Source organism: Gigantopelta aegis, chromosome 4, assembly GCF_016097555.1.
Source record: "Gigantopelta aegis isolate Gae_Host chromosome 4, Gae_host_genome, whole genome shotgun sequence".
NCBI lineage: Eukaryota > Metazoa > Mollusca > Gastropoda > Neomphalida > Peltospiridae > Gigantopelta > Gigantopelta aegis.
In genome coordinates, this window is record NC_054702.1 from 73,960,868 (window position 1) to 73,978,683 (window position 17,816).

At 37.8% G+C, this 17,816-nt stretch overlaps 1 protein-coding gene across 3 annotated transcripts in view; it reads right to left on the bottom strand.

Annotated features, from left to right (window-relative positions):
• Nucleotides 1–17,816, bottom strand: part of LOC121371078 (gamma-aminobutyric acid type B receptor subunit 1-like) — a 99,874-nt gene that overhangs the window by 34,812 nt on the left and 47,246 nt on the right. For all 3 annotated transcript variants that reach the window (XM_041496710.1, XM_041496709.1, XM_041496708.1), the window contains 2 exons: nucleotides 14,577–14,724; nucleotides 3,099–3,216 (listed from right to left, as the gene is read on the bottom strand). In XM_041496710.1, the coding sequence (XP_041352644.1) occupies nucleotides 3,099–3,216; nucleotides 14,577–14,724 (266 nt within the window). The remainder of the gene's footprint in view (nucleotides 1–3,098; nucleotides 3,217–14,576; nucleotides 14,725–17,816) is intronic.

Consider the following 17,816-nt stretch of genomic DNA (forward strand, 5'->3'; position numbering starts at 1 on the left):
GCGCGACTTATTATCTCAATCTCTCGACTTATTATCTCTAGTGTTTGAATTATTATATCGAACTCTCGACTTCTTATCTCGAGTACTCAACTTATTATCTTGAGTGCTCGACTTATTATCTCGAGTGTTCAATTTATATCTTGCGTGTTCAACTTATTATCCGAAATTATCAACTTATAATATTCAGTTTGGGCTTTCTTTTTCGAGTGTTCAGCTTATTAGCTCAAGAGCTTGACTTATTATGTCAATAGCTCGACTTATTATCTCCTCAGAGGTTCGTATATGGACCCCCAAGCACCATTTAAGAACGTGATAGTATCACATTTTATTTTGTATTGAAAATCTCCTGTTACTTATACTGACAAATGATGTCTCAATTAAATTAGTGTCTGATTTTATTTTGTAAGTCACGAGTTTTCTTTTATTTAAGCACATTTACCAAATTGCTAAACTTTTTTGGGTAAGTAAATATGTATATATAATACAAAGCAGTTGAGCAGTCGGCTAACCCAGTCTATATTTATTGGTATGGATCGCGGTACGGCAGTCACATAAATAGTCTCTTCCGATATGTTTTTTTTTAATTTGTATGCTCCCAAATAACGCTATAAAAGGCAAACTGTGATTCGTCGATATTTTAAGCATTATTTACACACGGAATGTCACCTGGACTGTCAGTGTGTCGATAACCGAGATCATATCCTGGCAAGACTGCAATGTACGAGCGATTCGATGTCATAGGTTTGAGTCGCAGTAACGCATCATACAATTTTTTATGCCAGAAAGGATTTAATTATCCCCTGAGTCTGTGACTTAATATCTGTGTACGTAATAGTACTATACTACATACATATGATAAATATATATCGATACATCGATTCATATATACCTGTGACATGCAAAGACTTTCTCAGTAGCCGAATGGTTTTCATCGTGGTCCAGAACTACAGGCGAATCAGTGCCATAGCTTCGAGTCCCAGCAACAACATGAGACAAATTTGTAAGGCTGAACAAGATTTTATTCCCAGTGCCAGTGCGTTAATAAGTATGTATGTTGGGTTTATACATTTTGTAATCATTTTACTATCTCGTTTAATAACGGTATCTATATTAATAAAAACATTTCACAACATGTGTGTTCTTTCTCTTAACTCCACTTCCTCGGCAATTCGTTCTAGTTTGTTAGTCTTTGGCGACTGTGTAATTTTGTCTTGACATTTAGTATGTGACAAAAGTCCCAAACATTACAGTACGACAAGTTCCCAAATATGTTTTAAATTAAAATATTCAGACCTCAAGGGAGGGTCAGCCATAGGTATTTGTATAATTTGCACTGATTATACTCTTGCTCCATATGTATAATAAAACAGTGATCATTGTCAGCTGCTTATGTACACATAGTCGTCGGAAGCACTGCCCTCCACCAACTCTGAAGCTCGACAGGCTAGATGATGACACCACCCCCCCCCCAAAAAAAAAAAAAAAAAAAAAAAATGAAAGGCAATTTAGATATGGATTTGAATGACTTGTTTTCACTCTGAAAGTTCATAAGAATGTAGCTAATAATTTTCCATGTTTCTAAAAACTGTTATAATAGGACCATAGTTGATTATAAACATTGTAAATTGCGTTTTAACAAGAGATCAGATAGTTTCGGTTTTCCGAATTGTACAAGCATAACATTCTGAAATCTAGGTGTATAATATAGGTTGATAAAAGAACAAACAGAAGAAAAGCACCCGATGATAAATAACTTAGAGTTATTATTTTAAGGTTTACTGCAAAGTTTCTGTTGTTTGCCATTAACGATAATTTACAGCGGAAATCATGTGAGCAATACTTATTACAATACTCACAGTTCCTTCCTTGAAATATTAATTTATGCATCTTCATATGAAAAATTTAGATGTTCCTTTTTTTCAACTGTAATTGTTTTTTTGTTTTTTGAGTTTTACGCTATATTAGTGAAAAGTGGGTTGTACATTGTATAGAAGTAGGATCCATAAACCGTGAACAAGATGAGCGTCCCTCTATAGAAAAAGTACCTTGCAGTTAGTCGTGGCTTATTTTGGGCTCAATCATTTGCAGAAATATCGTACTAAATGTACTAATGTACGATTCATAATCATCATGTGTTTTATGGCTTCTATTACTTGTGGGTAAATTAACACATATTATTGTGGTCTTTTGTTTTGTGAACAAATACCTACCTTTAACTGCCCGTACTTTGTTTTATATAATAATATGGCTATTATAATAAAATGTTCCAGAGACACGAACAAAGTGCATGCGAATAAATATGCACTGTAATATACTGTTTCAAATATCAATAATCATAGAATGAAATGAGATATAAAACTCAAACTAAGTGCCACTGTGCGTTCATGTTCCCACTCGTGAAGCACGTGACGTGACATTGCATGTGCGAAGGGTGTGATTTGAAATTAAACACTTAGTTTCTGTGTACGTTGTGTGCACACTGTGGCAATATTCTTTCTTGTTTGCTATTGGAATACTAAATAATAACCTTGCTGCCATTCTTTACAACATTGTGTAACTTTTCAACAATGCGACGTCTCCGAAGTCAGGAACGTCTCAGGGCTGTAGTCATGCACCAAGATGGCACCACGCAGCGATTTGTGGCCCGTAGACGTAATATGTCACAATGAGTCTACTGGTCACCGAGTATCTGCAGCAGCAGAACATCACACACTGCCGTGTACAGCCACAAGTCCAGACCGTTCTCCCATTGAGCACACGCGGGACATCATCGGAGGGTTTTACCCGTTACTGGTGCAAATATTGAAAACATCAAATTGACAACCCCTGTATCTCCTCCTGACCTACATCTCCTCCTCACTATCCTGGCTATAATCTTTAATGCCAATCCCTTTTCACATGAGTGCTTGTGTTTTACCATTAATTAATATTCCAATTAAAATTAATATATCTCTGTTATATTGTTATATTCGAATATCCCCTACTTATTTTTAACATTATATTATATTCACTAGAAAAATTTATATTATTCCAAACCCACCCCTCCACAACACACATCACAGAATAAAAAAGAATAATATCATTTTGACTGATAATACCTGACATACAGCTGGCAGTTCCCTCTTATTCATTCCTGTTACAAAGACAAACGTGTACGCTAGTATGCAGCCCACCAAAATGACATTGTTGATATTAGGTGAAGACATTTTAATTATCCTGTTGAGAAAAAAAATATATATATATGAGACCCAGGCTGTCAAGTGGTGCTTTATGAAAAGTTACGGGGAAAATAAATCTCTAGCAGACAAAAAAGTAGGGGGAAAGTAGGAATGTTTACCCAAAAAGTAGCGATTTTTCTAATATATTTACCACTTATCTTCTTATTTCAATGTTATTCACTGATAGAATCTTCTGACTTGAGACATCTTGAAGAGAACTTGAGACCAAATATGATCAGTGCCACGGGGTATGCATTTTAAGGTCGCCCCAGGCGAATGAAAACAACATCGGGCAAGTCAAAACCTTATCGCCTGGTGACCAAAGTTCCATGCATTTGTTACAGTGTATTATTTTGGAATGTCCAAAAATGTAATGTTTATAACAATCAAAAAGTTTGTTTAATAATAACTCAACTGACTAGTTCACTAGTATGTATAATATGCAGCCATACCAATACGTGCTTTCTGGTTAAATATGGGGCCCAACCAATATATTAAAATAAAAAAGTATTCGGAACATTTCAGCCAATTTAAGAGAGATTAATAATTGAGTATGTGTAAAACAAGTTGGTAAATTCCACCGAGTTTCACAACCAGAAACGCAAAACCAAAATAGAAAAAAACAGAAGCTAAGCAAACAGCCTTGACACATAGAAAGAGGTTGGACGTTACAAAAACAATTTAAAAAAAAAAAAAAAAAAAAAAAAAAATAGTACAGATCGAGTGCTCTACATTTCATTTCAACACAATTGAAAAGGGAAATGCCTCGAATGTTGCAAGTTGATAGGGGTGGGGCTATTCCTCTAATTATGCAGGGTCAATCGCTACATCGCGTCGCCCAGCAATTTGGGATACAGGAGTCAACGATAGCTCGTTTAGTTGTCGGGTGTCTCAGAGCCACATGAAGATTATCGGACTGTCCCAGGAGCGGGCTTCCGCGCGTTTCCTTGCCACGTCAAGATAGAGACATACGTCTCACACACCGTAACCGATTTTAGACGGCTACGGAGAAAGCAAGTCAGGTTGTAGGCACACATGGTCGTCCAGTTTCTCCACGAACGATTAGGAATCGGTTGTGTGGGTACAACTTATGGCCACAACGTCTCTACATTGGTCCGCAACTTCCAGCCAGGCGACGTCAACATCGATTGCAGTCGCTGCGCGCACATGCACGAAGTCGGTTTCACTTGGCCCACAGGAGACGAGTGACAAGTCTCGGTTCTTGCTTTACAGGTCAGATGGACCACAACATCAACGTCTATCAACGTCGTGGTCAGCAATATTCTGACGACACGTGTGATACGGAAAACAACAGATTTGGGGAAGCGTCTGTTATGATTTTTTATTATTTTTTGGGGGGAGGGGTGGGTGGGATGGAGGTCGTGGAACTTCTCATAGCGTGAAAACACCTGTCGTTGTCATCCACAGCAATCTTACAACCGTAAGCCTAATTCACAAAAGTCTCTTAGGCTCTGTTAGACAACAAAGCATCCTCTGTTTAACATTGCACTGCGAGATCGTATAGTTGCGAGAGTTTAGTGAATTAGGTCGTCAGGCCTCACGTGTTTCTACTTATCCATGCGCATAACCTTATGTTGCAGCAGGATAATGTGAGGCCGCACGTTGCGAGGGTTTCTATTAACTTCTTCAAACAAAACAATGTCCCAGTGTTCTAATGGCCACCCTAACTAGTACAGATTTGAACCCGATCGAGCATTTGTGTGACGAGCTGGACAGGAGGGTCAGGAAACGCGCCAACATCCTAAACAACGTCGCTTAGCTCACGCAGGCCTTTCTTCGTTAGTTGAATAATATCCCACAAAGGACCATACACATTTGATTGGGTGAATGGTAAAGAGAGTTAGAGCAGCGACTGTAGCCCTGGGTTAGTACACACGCTATTGATTTGGATCAGGATATGTCGTAGGGTACCCACATTTTAACGATATCATTGCGAACGCCATCTGTTATAACACAACACAAGTTGTCAAATAGAGGTGTTCGGTATTACCGGTATACTGGTGTACCGGTATGTTTTTTTGCTGTCGTGGTACGTACCGGTATACTTCGGGACTTTCCGTGGACGATAACTTTACGGAAATTTCCGAGAAATAAATTATCAGTGTCATGAAACAAAATACATAATTTCGAGAAATTATTTAAAAAAACAAAATAATAAATATCAAATGTTCCATTAACACATTTTTGAAAAAATAACGGAACTTGTTGTTCGTCAAAGTCGCAAATTTCGAAAAATAATAAATAAAAAAAATTGGCAAAAGAATTTTCGATTTGGCAAAAAAAAAAATTTGATTTAATTTTTTTAATGTCGATTGTTAGTCACCAAACATGCTTTCAACCAATTTTGTTCGACAGATATGACTTGCGCCATTTGCATGTCCGGGTGACCAGTCTACTATTCAATAGCGAACTGCTTCTCGTAAAGCTACAAAACGCGATCAAATAATATGAAATACTGTTCAAAACATGTTGCATTGTTGATACTAAATGTTTTATTGCTAGCTACAACAAGGTTCACTTTTTATTTGTCATGTTCAGACCTCTCAACCTCGAGGCACTGGATACCTAGACACTGAAGCCCCAAAACCTGGAGATTTCAGTAAAAACCTGGAGATTGACCTATTCATACATAATCAATTGCTAACCAAAATAAAGTGGTCGTTCTGTTGTGTAGAAAACAATATTTGACAGTAGGCGTCAGAGAATTTTCACTTCTACGTCACGCGTGCAAACTCTCAACGAGAATGCGAGAGACTGGTAGTAGGGCCTCCACGAGTCCAAAATATGGGACTCGAGTACTCGAGGGTCAAACTCGACCCGGACCCGAGTACCCGACACTTACACTAGATGATGATGAGATTAAAGAATAAAGTTAAATTGCATTATGCATCTTAATTCCAGGGCTGAACATAGATGCCAAATCATGTCATTGTATTGCATTTAGAAACCGGTTGATATATTTAGTGTTATGATGGATGGACGGCCAGTTTAAAAAAAAGAAACTAGCGCATGATCTTATAATTATTGTGTCACTTATATCGTTGATTATCTAATCCTGAAATTATTGTCCTACATTGTCCAGTGTATTATAGTTGATTCCACCTTGTAGGGTACTCGAGTCCTGTGAACGGACTCGAGTCTTGCTAGACTCGACCCGTGCCCGAGTACTCGAGTACTCGTGGAGACCCTAACTGGTAGCGATAACCTTATTTGGCATCGATCTTCTAAATATGGAGCAATGCCAAATAAGGAAGGGGGCGAGACGTAGCCCAGTGGTAAAGCTTGATGCGCGTTCGGTTTGGGATCGATCCCCGTCGGTGAGCCCATTGGGCTATTTTTCACTCCAGCCAGTGCACCACGACTGGTACATAAAGACCGTGGTATGTGCTGTCTTGTCTATGGGATGATGCATATATCCCTTGCTGCTAATCGAAAAGAGTAGTCCATGAAGTTGCGACAGCGGGTTTCCTCCCTTAATATCTGTGTGGTCCTTAACCATATATCCGACGCCATATAACGGTAAATAAAATGTGTTGAGTGAGTCTTTAAATAAAACATTTCCTTCCTTCTTTCCTTCCTCCTTCTAAATATGGATTGTTGTGTCCAGTCCCCTCGCTTTGTTATTTCTTGCCGGATTGGCCGAGAACTCGACTGAGCAAGAACAGAAATTGTTTTAAAACTACATTCCCTGGAATATTTTTATTATTTAAGCATATAGAACAGAAAATCCAATTACGTTTGGTGCATATATGACGCCGCACTCAGTATTGGTTTCACTACGCTGGCTTATCCAGGTCAAAAACAAAGCCAGTATTTTGAAAGTGGGACACTTTTGACGGGATCGTACTGATCTCGGTTTTCATTGGCTTATCACAAGTGTAGAATTCCCAAACAAGAGATCACGTGAGATTTCGCAATTTTTGAACAAATTTAACTGTCTTGATTGAGGGGTCGTCTCATATCTCCAAAACATATTTATATCCATAGAGGTATGGTACAACGCCTTTCCGGGGGTCGGTGAGTCAGGGATTATCCTTGAAATGTTGACAGTGGCCAGCTGTTGGCATACGCGTTACATGTAAGGGGGTGTTACTAATTACGTAACGCTCTAGGGGTAGAGGAAGAGGGTACTGTGTTCGATTTACGTAACATTTTTCAAGACTATATGTTATTTTTATTCATTACTTAGACCTAAAAAGGTGTTTTTGGGAAATGCGCGGTCAGGCTAGGATCGATCCCCATCGGCGGGTATACAAAAATACCATGGTATGTGATATCCTGTCTGTGGGATGGTACATATAAACGATCCCTTGCTAAAAAAATATGTAGCGGATTTCCAAGGCGCGTGTGCAGGGATTTCAGCGGGGTTGGGGTTATAGACTGTGTTGAGCGAAGTTTATATGGGGCCATGCTCCCCCCCCCCCCCCCCAAAAAAAAATACATTTCAATTTTTTTTAAGTTTGGGCAAGTAAGGGTTTCGACCTCCAATGCCCTGCACATGAACCCGATTCCTCTCTAAGATGATATGTCAAAATTACCAAATGGAAGGAAGGATAGGATATGTTTTATTTAACAACGCACTCAACACATTTTATTTACGGTTGTATGGAGTCGGATGATTATTAAATCAATATGCTTTATCTTTGATGTCGTTAAACAACCCCTCCCCCCCTCCCCAAATTTACCCTTTCCAAACGAAATAATATTTATTTGAATTTGTCGATTTTAACACGTAAAATTAAGAACTGAAAACGTTCATTGTCTACTTTAGTATATTTTATTTTAAAAATATATACATGATTAATGTGTTACTAGTATACAAACTAAACTTTCAAAGTTCTACTAACACTTTATAAAATATCAATTCTGAAATAGGAAGGTACGACTGTCGATAGTACGTTGTCAAGATCAAATCGGTTTTAACTAAAGACTCTAGTACCGTATCCTCAACGAACGTTCTTCGTACAGCGCAAGATTTGTCTTTTGATTTTTTGAGACGAACCCTACAATTTGAAATCGGCAAACGCACGTGTTAATTGAAACTGACAACAGGCTGTCGTTTGTGCTTTGCCGAGCTATGGCGGCACAGGCGACGAATCAAGCGTATACGTTTGACGATATCCGTCCATAGCGAACACACACGACTTTGTTTTGAGAACAATAACATATTATGACGTTGTCTTTGTCTTTGTTTTGGGTGACTGGCTGTAATCTTGAGTTGGACAGCAAAAATTATAAACAGTATTCAGTGTAAAACATATATCTACGTTAAGAGGAGGGGAGTGGGCATCATGGGATGTGTTGGAAAACGATGCCACGGGGTAGAGAGGGGAGGGGCATGGTCAAGAGTTACATACTTTAAAAAAAAAAAAAAAACCCCCCCCCCCCCCTCCCCCCAAAACAAAACATGAAAGCCCAACTATCTCATTAATATTCATAAAATAAAATACTGCCAGTGTGGCCATTTTGTTTAGCAAAGAGATTAAAGATACAGGTCCATAGCACATAGCCTATATATATATATATATATATATATATATATATATATATATATATATATACGTGTGTGTGTGTGTGTGTGTGTGTGTGTGTGTGTGTGTGTATGTATGTATGTATGTATATTTAAAATATTTACCACCGAAAAAAAACCCTTGCGTTTGGTTTTCTTCCGTCAGTATAATAATAATAAAATAAATCAATATATCAATCAGTCAATCAATCAAGCGGATAACAAAATTGATCCTAACAATGAATATGCTGTCTGTATTTTTTTTAAAAAGCAGTGTCAAATTTTAGGATCCGAACCTACAGCAATGGCTTGAACAGAGAACACCTTTTTCCTGTTACTGTGCTGTAAATGACATATAGGAACACAGCGAATTAACAGTTTTCTCGGGGGAGCATGCTGTCAACCCCCAACCCCGTGGATCCTCAAATTTCCATCCACGGGGTCATTATACTAATAGTGACACCCATCCTCAATTTACAAATACACTGCGCGACACCTGACCAGGACGGCCACGAAAATAGAAGCCCAATTAACTAAGAATAAATATTCACAATTATACACAGCTCATTGTATATATGCGTTTGTATACTAGGGTATTTTGTGGACGTATACATATATCAAACAGGAATCGTTCATTTTGAGAAAATATAATTTGGAAATAATAGGATTATTTAGTGTTAATTTATTCACAAGTCAGGCACCCATGTTGAGTCTGGGAAAACAAGTAGGTAAATAAGTACATTGGAATTCGCAAGTTCCTCCCGATACAGTCTCCCACCCAACGCGAGTTTTAACGACCTGCGTGGGCAGGTGTAAGACTACTACACCAACTTCTCTCGCACTAATAGTCCAGGAACGTTAGGGTTTAACCCGAAAATAGTACAGAGCTTATTTTGTTCAGGATAGATGTGGAATATCATTAGTAATAATATATCAAAAGTCCCCAAGTTTCCGAGGTGTGCTAACTTTACTACAGACGTAAAACTATTTATTATGGCTATGCAATCAGTTTACGTATGTAACTTATTTTCGTTATCTACCTTAGCGAGTTCATTCTGGTATTGCGCGCAAATTTTTGACATCTGCGGTCGGATTTTTAAACAAAGAATAACAGAAGCTGGATACAGTAAATATGCGCGAACGTGTGCGTACGCGTATGCGTAATGACTGTCTCTATGTGTGCGTAGAAGAATGCGTAAAACATTTTGGCGTGACGTCACAACGTGTAAATTGAGGAAGTGGCCACCGAAATATGAGTAGAGGAAACGTGTAAGCCCTTCTGGACGAAGAGGGGGTTGACAACATGTTACTGGCACTGACAATTGCCACAACTTTAAGAAAGAGGGGAAGAAGAAAGCACCGTGGTGCGTTCATCCTATCCGTCAAAAACAGCAAGGAAAATGATGCATACCATCATCTTGTAGCTAAATTGTTACTAGATGAAACGTGTTTCCACCAATACCTTCGATACTTTGAAGTCATTCCAAGAATAAATAAAATACATAAGCTATTGGGTGTCAAACGTCATTTCAAGAAGCTTTGGCATTTTTCATCAACCACAAGTTACCACGTGGCATACACCCTGAGCTATAAATGTAACTAATCACTTTGCTGTTAGATGAATCCCTAACATCACCGCCAGATAGCATGCGTATAAAAAAGGTCACTAAAGGTTTGACGTTCTAAGATAGAAGAAAATAAATAGAAGATGATAATGGCATTTCATTTGAATCCCCATGCACATCTATAATGCAGCTACACAAAATGATATATGCTTCCATCGGTCGTCTCTCTACTTAATAGGCGAATTCAGATGTTTCCACGACCTGCTCAGTTGGCACCTCATCTGAAAATAGTCGCCAAAACTTTATGTTCTGACCAAAGTACTTCTTCAATCTGTCTTTCAATATGTCGTATTCTGCTGATTGTATAAATCGGGGAAATGTGTTGGCATAAAAAATCCACATCGTTCCCGTAGCATTGTCATCCGTTTAACCTATGTTCCACTGATAATATTGATTTGGTCATAATCACAAATATGCTCAAAGGCTTTGTCGTGTGCTCTGATCTGCCTTTCATTAGCGTCATCTGCTTTAGGGTACCTGGGTTCTCTCATCTTTTCGGGTATATGTTATGGTAATGTACTTCTCTAGCAAGTGGATCGATATCTTTGATAAGGCAGAGTAAGTCTTCATAATATTTTTACCTCATCATTTGTTTTACTACGTTGTCAAACAAATCACATACATTGCCGGAGGGGGGTGATCTGGTTCACGGGCTATAGACACCTAGTATAAATAATAAACTTTAAATTTATACATTCTTAGGAAAATTAAATAATTTTAAAATACTGGCACTTGTACAGTTATTTATACAAGGGTGGTGGTTTCGAGACACTGGCAGGTGAAACTATACAGGACAGGTCCAGAGGGCCCCAAAACAACATTTTTGCTTACATAGGGGGTTTCCACCCAAACATCCGTTTCTAACACCTTGAATTAAATATATATATAGTTCACAGCTATCAACATTTTGGTATACTGTATGCATAATTATGTAATATATACCTGCATAAAACATAATCAAAGACGATGTCACATTTTTAATAAGTTGGCTCAAAATGAGGGGTAGAGGTGGCATTATGCACTTAACGTGTATGACAATCCAGTTTATATAACAACTGGTATTATTCCTTACTCCAGGAGAGCTATGGACATATATTTGGATCCATATAAGTGACTTAATGTTGCACACAGACTAGACATCAAGTTTATTGATATTAAATTTTGCAAATTATCAAGGAAATGCATCCATGTTTCTTACGAAAATAGGCCTTATAGTAACTTCTTTATAGTTGATGTTATGCAATATATGTTTTTGTTGGACACATACCTATAATTTAATACCATACAGTGATAGGTAGAGGAGTATACAACCTACAAACAAGTTCGGATATTGACCAATGTGGATTTAGCGTAACTGCCATCTTGAATTAAAGATTACCACCAACATTGTGAAGGAAAAAATGCCAACAATGGATTTATGTTTCTTTGGAATATGAATAATTTTAAAAATACAGTTATTCCAAATGTAGCAAAAATATTTTTTAAAAATGCACACATCAAAATCATGACATAACAGTCCAGACTACATATATAGAAATTTCTATATGGATGGCTGTGAGTTTTGTTTCTTATAGTCTTGTGCACTTCCCAGCACTGATACACCTTTCGTGCCTAGTCGCTTAGGTTAAATTTCAGGATGTATCACGTCCGTGTATCATTAAAGGTTTTGAAATTTACTTTAGAAGTTGTATAACTGTTCGTTGGCCATTCTCCAAAAACTCTGATTCAATTTCTTCTTTCTGTAGATCAATTATCACAACATTGTTGATTTTTGTTTGACTGATTGAAAACTGAATTCAGAGATATTCATTCACGCGAATAACCCCATCTTATTTGAAAACTGAATAAATGAAGCATATATTACATTAAAAATAGGGTCATTCTATAATTAGAGGCAGAAATGCCATCCAGAAAAATTACATTGGTAGAAAATGATAAATATTAAAATATTTTCTTTTTTTAAATGTGTTATATCATTGTTAATTTGATCATCTTAATCAAACTCTAAAGATAAAAAATATTATTAAACTAATGCAATAATGAGACAGCATTATTACAATGGTGTGTCAATTTATGTGTTTCTGTGTATCTGAAATACAGGTTAGTAAATTTAAAACATTTTAAATAAATACATTATTTTTTCTAAAGTAATGAATTTAAGTTAATCATATAAACACACACACACACGCGCGCGCCCACGCACGCACGCACACACACAAAATCAATGTTATTAGAAACCACCGTTTTCTAACTTTCTATCTGTCTGTCAAACGTATTAATCTAGTGCATAAAACTTAACAGGATTAAATGATACCATTTGGGATAAATTAATACATTTATATGTTGACAATTGTAGTCATTAATGTGACATAATATCAATTCCGTCACATCTTGTAATTACCAACCATGCAGGTAATTGTGAAATATTAAATATTCACTTTATCATTATATGATATGATTGACAATCTTATTTATACCCCACTTCCGGTCTCGTTCTCGTGCTTTATTTTATTAACAGTGTATTCACCGATACACCTATACTTTTTGAGGATAGGTCGTTTTTTTTGTATCTGTATACCTATATTTTAAACAAAAGAAAAAAGAAACAAAAAAGATGAATACTGCAATGAACACTGATTGCGACACCTTACATTGAAATGCGAAAGATATATCGTTGTTTAACTTATATTTGATTATCACGCGCCGATTGCACGACTCTCTATGATCCTGTTCAACTGTTTAGACCCTACGTTTTTTGCAAATGTTACGTTTAATTTATGTGTGTATAAACCTAAACCCCGACAGGTTGTATAAACAATTCATCATCTAAAGTGCACGAAGTTGACTTATTTCCATTTTAGAAAACTCTCTGTATGTTTTGAATACAGGTTCGTTCTCCTATAAATAACTACGGCTATTTGCATAACAGAAGCATCACTCTATAGTATGTTTCAGGCACGGATTTAGGCGGGGAGTCCAAGTGACACGCCCCCTCTATTTTTGTCAAACAATATATATATTACAGAATATACAAACATTAAAATTTATCCCATCCACATATTCAAAAGCAACAACGGGTTTTGGGCCTCCGCTATTAAAAAAACTTCTGGATCCGCGCCTACTATGTCATTAATGTAATGTACTGATACAAAAATAAATAAGTGTGGGTGCTATTGGGATAAAACACTGTAAAGTGACTATAAGATAGGTTGATACATTATGACTGTCAGGATGTATGTCCATGAATAATATATAATATTTATTATTTACTAATGCATGGCAAGTGTTCAACTGAAGGTCACGTTCCCTTTTAATGAGGGTGTTTGGAGTGAGGTCTAAATCTCGTGATGTTCTTTGTCACATATTGCACACACACGTGGCCAGAATATTGTATACACGTGATTGGTGGAGAGGCGTGGCCCTCTGCCCAACCCCACACCCACGTCTGGCTTCGTGTGTAGGTGTATTTTATATGGTTTTATATTGATTGTCCGTGTTTTGTAATACACGTTTATATTTGGTCGACCAAAACTGTAGGGATATTCACCGATACACTTCATAAAGTGTGGGTATAACTATTACATATTAGGGCCCAGTTGCTGTGTCTAGTAATAAAATAAATATTGTATATTTGAAATTTTATCGATTGTTTCCTGAAGCAAACTCTTAAACTTAATACTAAGGTATACCAAAGCATATACCTATTTAATATGTACAATTATAGGAAAAAACTAAATAATAGTATTAATTGTTTATTTTCCATATATAGAATACCAAACAAATGTTTTGAACACATATTTGAGAGTGACGGAATGACTGCAATGTGGATTCTGGGGGTAGTAGTGGTTTTACATTTTGCACTTCTCCAATCATAATACATACACTTTTAATCCAATTTAATTTTGTCACTTTCACATGAAATATTTTATTATGTGGTCAGGAAATTGACTAAAATTGTTTTGCTGATTATTACGAAAGCCACTTGAGCCTTCATATGTAAATTACTCATTTATGCTTTTAATATTGTGTTGACTTCACTGCAACCTCAATGTGGTTTTCGTGTTAGAGACTAATGGCTCGTGTGTAAAGTTAATTGTTTGGATACATCCATAAAACGTTTGACAGGATATTTACAGTTCTGTTATGTTGACTCATGTGGTTAATATTGAAAAATGATTGCTTCTGGCAACTGCAAAAGCTCACCTTTTATTTCTAAATTTGATGTTGAAGACAAGAAAACACAATGCCAAAACCATCCCAAGAGCAGCAAACACACACATGATTCCATACAGTATTTGTGATAATACAAGTGGACCTGACACTGTTTTCAAAGAATCAGATGGCACGATTCCTAAAACAAGGAAGGAATCATGGATAGGAAAGCACGGAAAAATAGCACATCATCAAAATTTACGAATTAGTAATTTGTACAAACACAAACACAAAAAACCGTGTACACGTACACATGGGTCATTCCACTATTAATGTGTTGTTGTTTTGGTGACATGGAGACATCAAAGTTAATCGGTGGCAATAATAAATTTGGATACAATATAATCCATTATTTCTTCCCAGGCTTTAATGATTGCCCAAATTTCAGCAGTAAAGAATCATGCCAAATCGGGAAGTGTCATGGACATTATTTTGCATGATGGAAAAACCGTAGCCACTGAATTTCCATCCTATGATTCATCTGTATAAAGAGGAAAGTAATCACATTACGTCTTGAATTTCTATGAAATAGTGTTCGAGTTGGCCACTATTTTTCCAAATGCTTTTAAAATAGTAGTAAAGACAACAGTGCTAAGTGGCATGACTCATGTAGATTACAGTACAACAAAACACAACTCCAGAGAGCAGAGAAGAGGAAGACATCATGTGAAGAGAATGCTGATCCCCTCCCCCCCCCCCCCCCCCCCCCCCCCCCCACCCCCAAAAAAAAAAGAAGAAGAAAAAAAGTACACACAACAAAGCACCGATCATTCCAGCTCTTCAAACGGTCAGTGTTTTCTCTGTGACAAACCTGCAGGTAGTATACCTTTACACCATTCTTCAACCTTTCAGCTTAACAAGCGGGTCCGAAAGTATGCCCACAAACTAGAAGACGAGCCATTAATGGCCAAGCTTATAACAAGTCAATAGATGAAACGGACGAAGATACAAATAAAAATGGCATAGCACTCGCCAAGTTGATTTCTTACATTGAAGAAGCTCGCACAAATAGTGAAATTGCGCCAGTCTTTAAAATGACTGATCTGGCCAATTTGTACAGCAGCTTGGTACTAACATCACTGGACGGGTGCACTCCACTAAACTCAAGAATCGTATTCTGGGGTATATTCCAGATTTACAAGCAAGGTCGTGAAATAGTACTTGTTTTCAAATCAAGATATTGGAGCCGCATTGAAGAAAGCATGTGAGTATGATGCTGATGAAGATGCTGTCCACCTTGTCAAAGCAGCAAACATTTTGCGAAGGGATATGTTCAAACTGAAAGCTGTTTTCAGTTATTCATTTGACAGTTGGTGCCAGGAGAAATCAGTATCAGCATCACTTTTGGCACTGGTTGGCATGATTCTGAATGGCTCAAGCATAAAAGAAAGATCAAATGTTGACTCGTTGGTTTCAGCAGCTCAGCTAAGCTATATCACATCTACCTATGTACAACAGTACTGTACGCAGACGTGAAGGTGCCTCTAGATCATCCAAGCATAACCAAAATACAGAAACAAAGTATATCTTGGTATGATGCTTCACACAAAAACTCGCACGCGTGACTTCGTAGACTCCTTATTCAGCCTGGGATTGTGCATTTCGTATGACAGAGTACTGAGCATCTCAACAGAGTTGGAAACAAACTATGTAACCACTATGAAGTGCAGAACGCTGTCTGCCCTCCAAACTTGAGAAGTGATCTTTTTTACTACTGCTGCTGTTGACAACATCGACCATAATCCTAGTTCCACGAGTGCACACGGATCCTTCCATGCAACTGGAATATCATTGTTCCAACATCCAAGCAATGTGTTCAGAGGTGTTCAACGTGATCTTCTCACTGAAAATTATAATGGTCCCACTGTCTGCTACCTCTCTTCTATGATGCAGCCCATTCAGAGGCTATGATTCGTCACTCAATGGATGTAGTGATCAGGTGCCAGTAATTACGCTGGATCAACCTCTGTATGCCATTGCTAAAAGAATTCAGTGGACATGGCCAGGAAGTCATGGTGAAGACAAATTTATTGTGCTCTTTGGTGGTCTTCATACTGAAATGGCTGCCCTTACGGTGGTAGGGGATCTTCTTGATGGCAGTGGTTGCACAGATGTCCTTCTACAGGCTGGAGTTGCCTCATCAGGTACAGCAGATTCTTTCTTAAAAGCTACCCATGTAACACGCACTCGTAAAGCTCATCAAATCACAGCCTGCAGCCTGCAAATACTCCTACAAAAGGCATATACGTGGTACAATAGCACACTTATAGAACACGAGCATCTGATGTCAATTGAAGAGTGGTGCAGTATCAGAGCTGAAGCAAGTCCCCAGTTTCAGTTTTGGTTCATGGTTCTTCAGCTGGAAGTCAGTGTTGATGTTTATCCGAGCAATCCGAGAGGCAAACTTCTTTTTGTGCATTGATGCCCTGACCAATATTACACCATTCTTCTTTGCTTTAGATAACACAAATTATGCCAGATGGATTCCGGCCCATTTGAGAGATTTGGTGACGCCATCCCCTGGTATATGCCAAATTTCTACAGGGAGGTTCACAGTCAAGAAGATAGCACGCCTGTTCTCTGCTATTGCCACTGACCAGGCCCATGAACAAAATAACGCTGCCTTGAAAGGTGATGGTGGAGCTATAGGTCTGACAGAGAATCCAACAGCTCTTAGACGCTGGATGGTATGTGGACCAGAGATGGCTCGACTGATAGCAGAGTCAAAAGGCAGTAAATTCAGTACATCATGAACAGACCAAACAAACACAAAAATCATGTCTTCGAGATGTCAAGTCTGTTACAAATACCATAGAAGGGATGGGCAATCCATTTTTGAAAGCAACGATGATCTAATCAAACTAGACAGCCAAGACATTGCAGACCAAGCTGTTGCTGATACCATGCACAGACTTGAGAAGTTGGGACAGAATCAGTATGAAATATTTGTGAAAGAAAGGCTTGTTTCAGAAACAAAGTCCATCCAAGAACCAATCAAGAAGAATTGTTTACCCCTCTCCAATCCCTGAAATATGACTGCTCTCTGTTTTCCAGACTTTATATTGCTTGTCAAGTACGGGATGGCAACCTGGATGACTTTTTTTAGCATGATAATCAAGCTTGGCCACCTTCACTGTCACACATAGGACAACTAAGACTTAGCACAAATTCTGACCATGTGTACTGCCTAGCGGATCTTGTTACATCGGATTGCGATTGTAAGAGACCTCC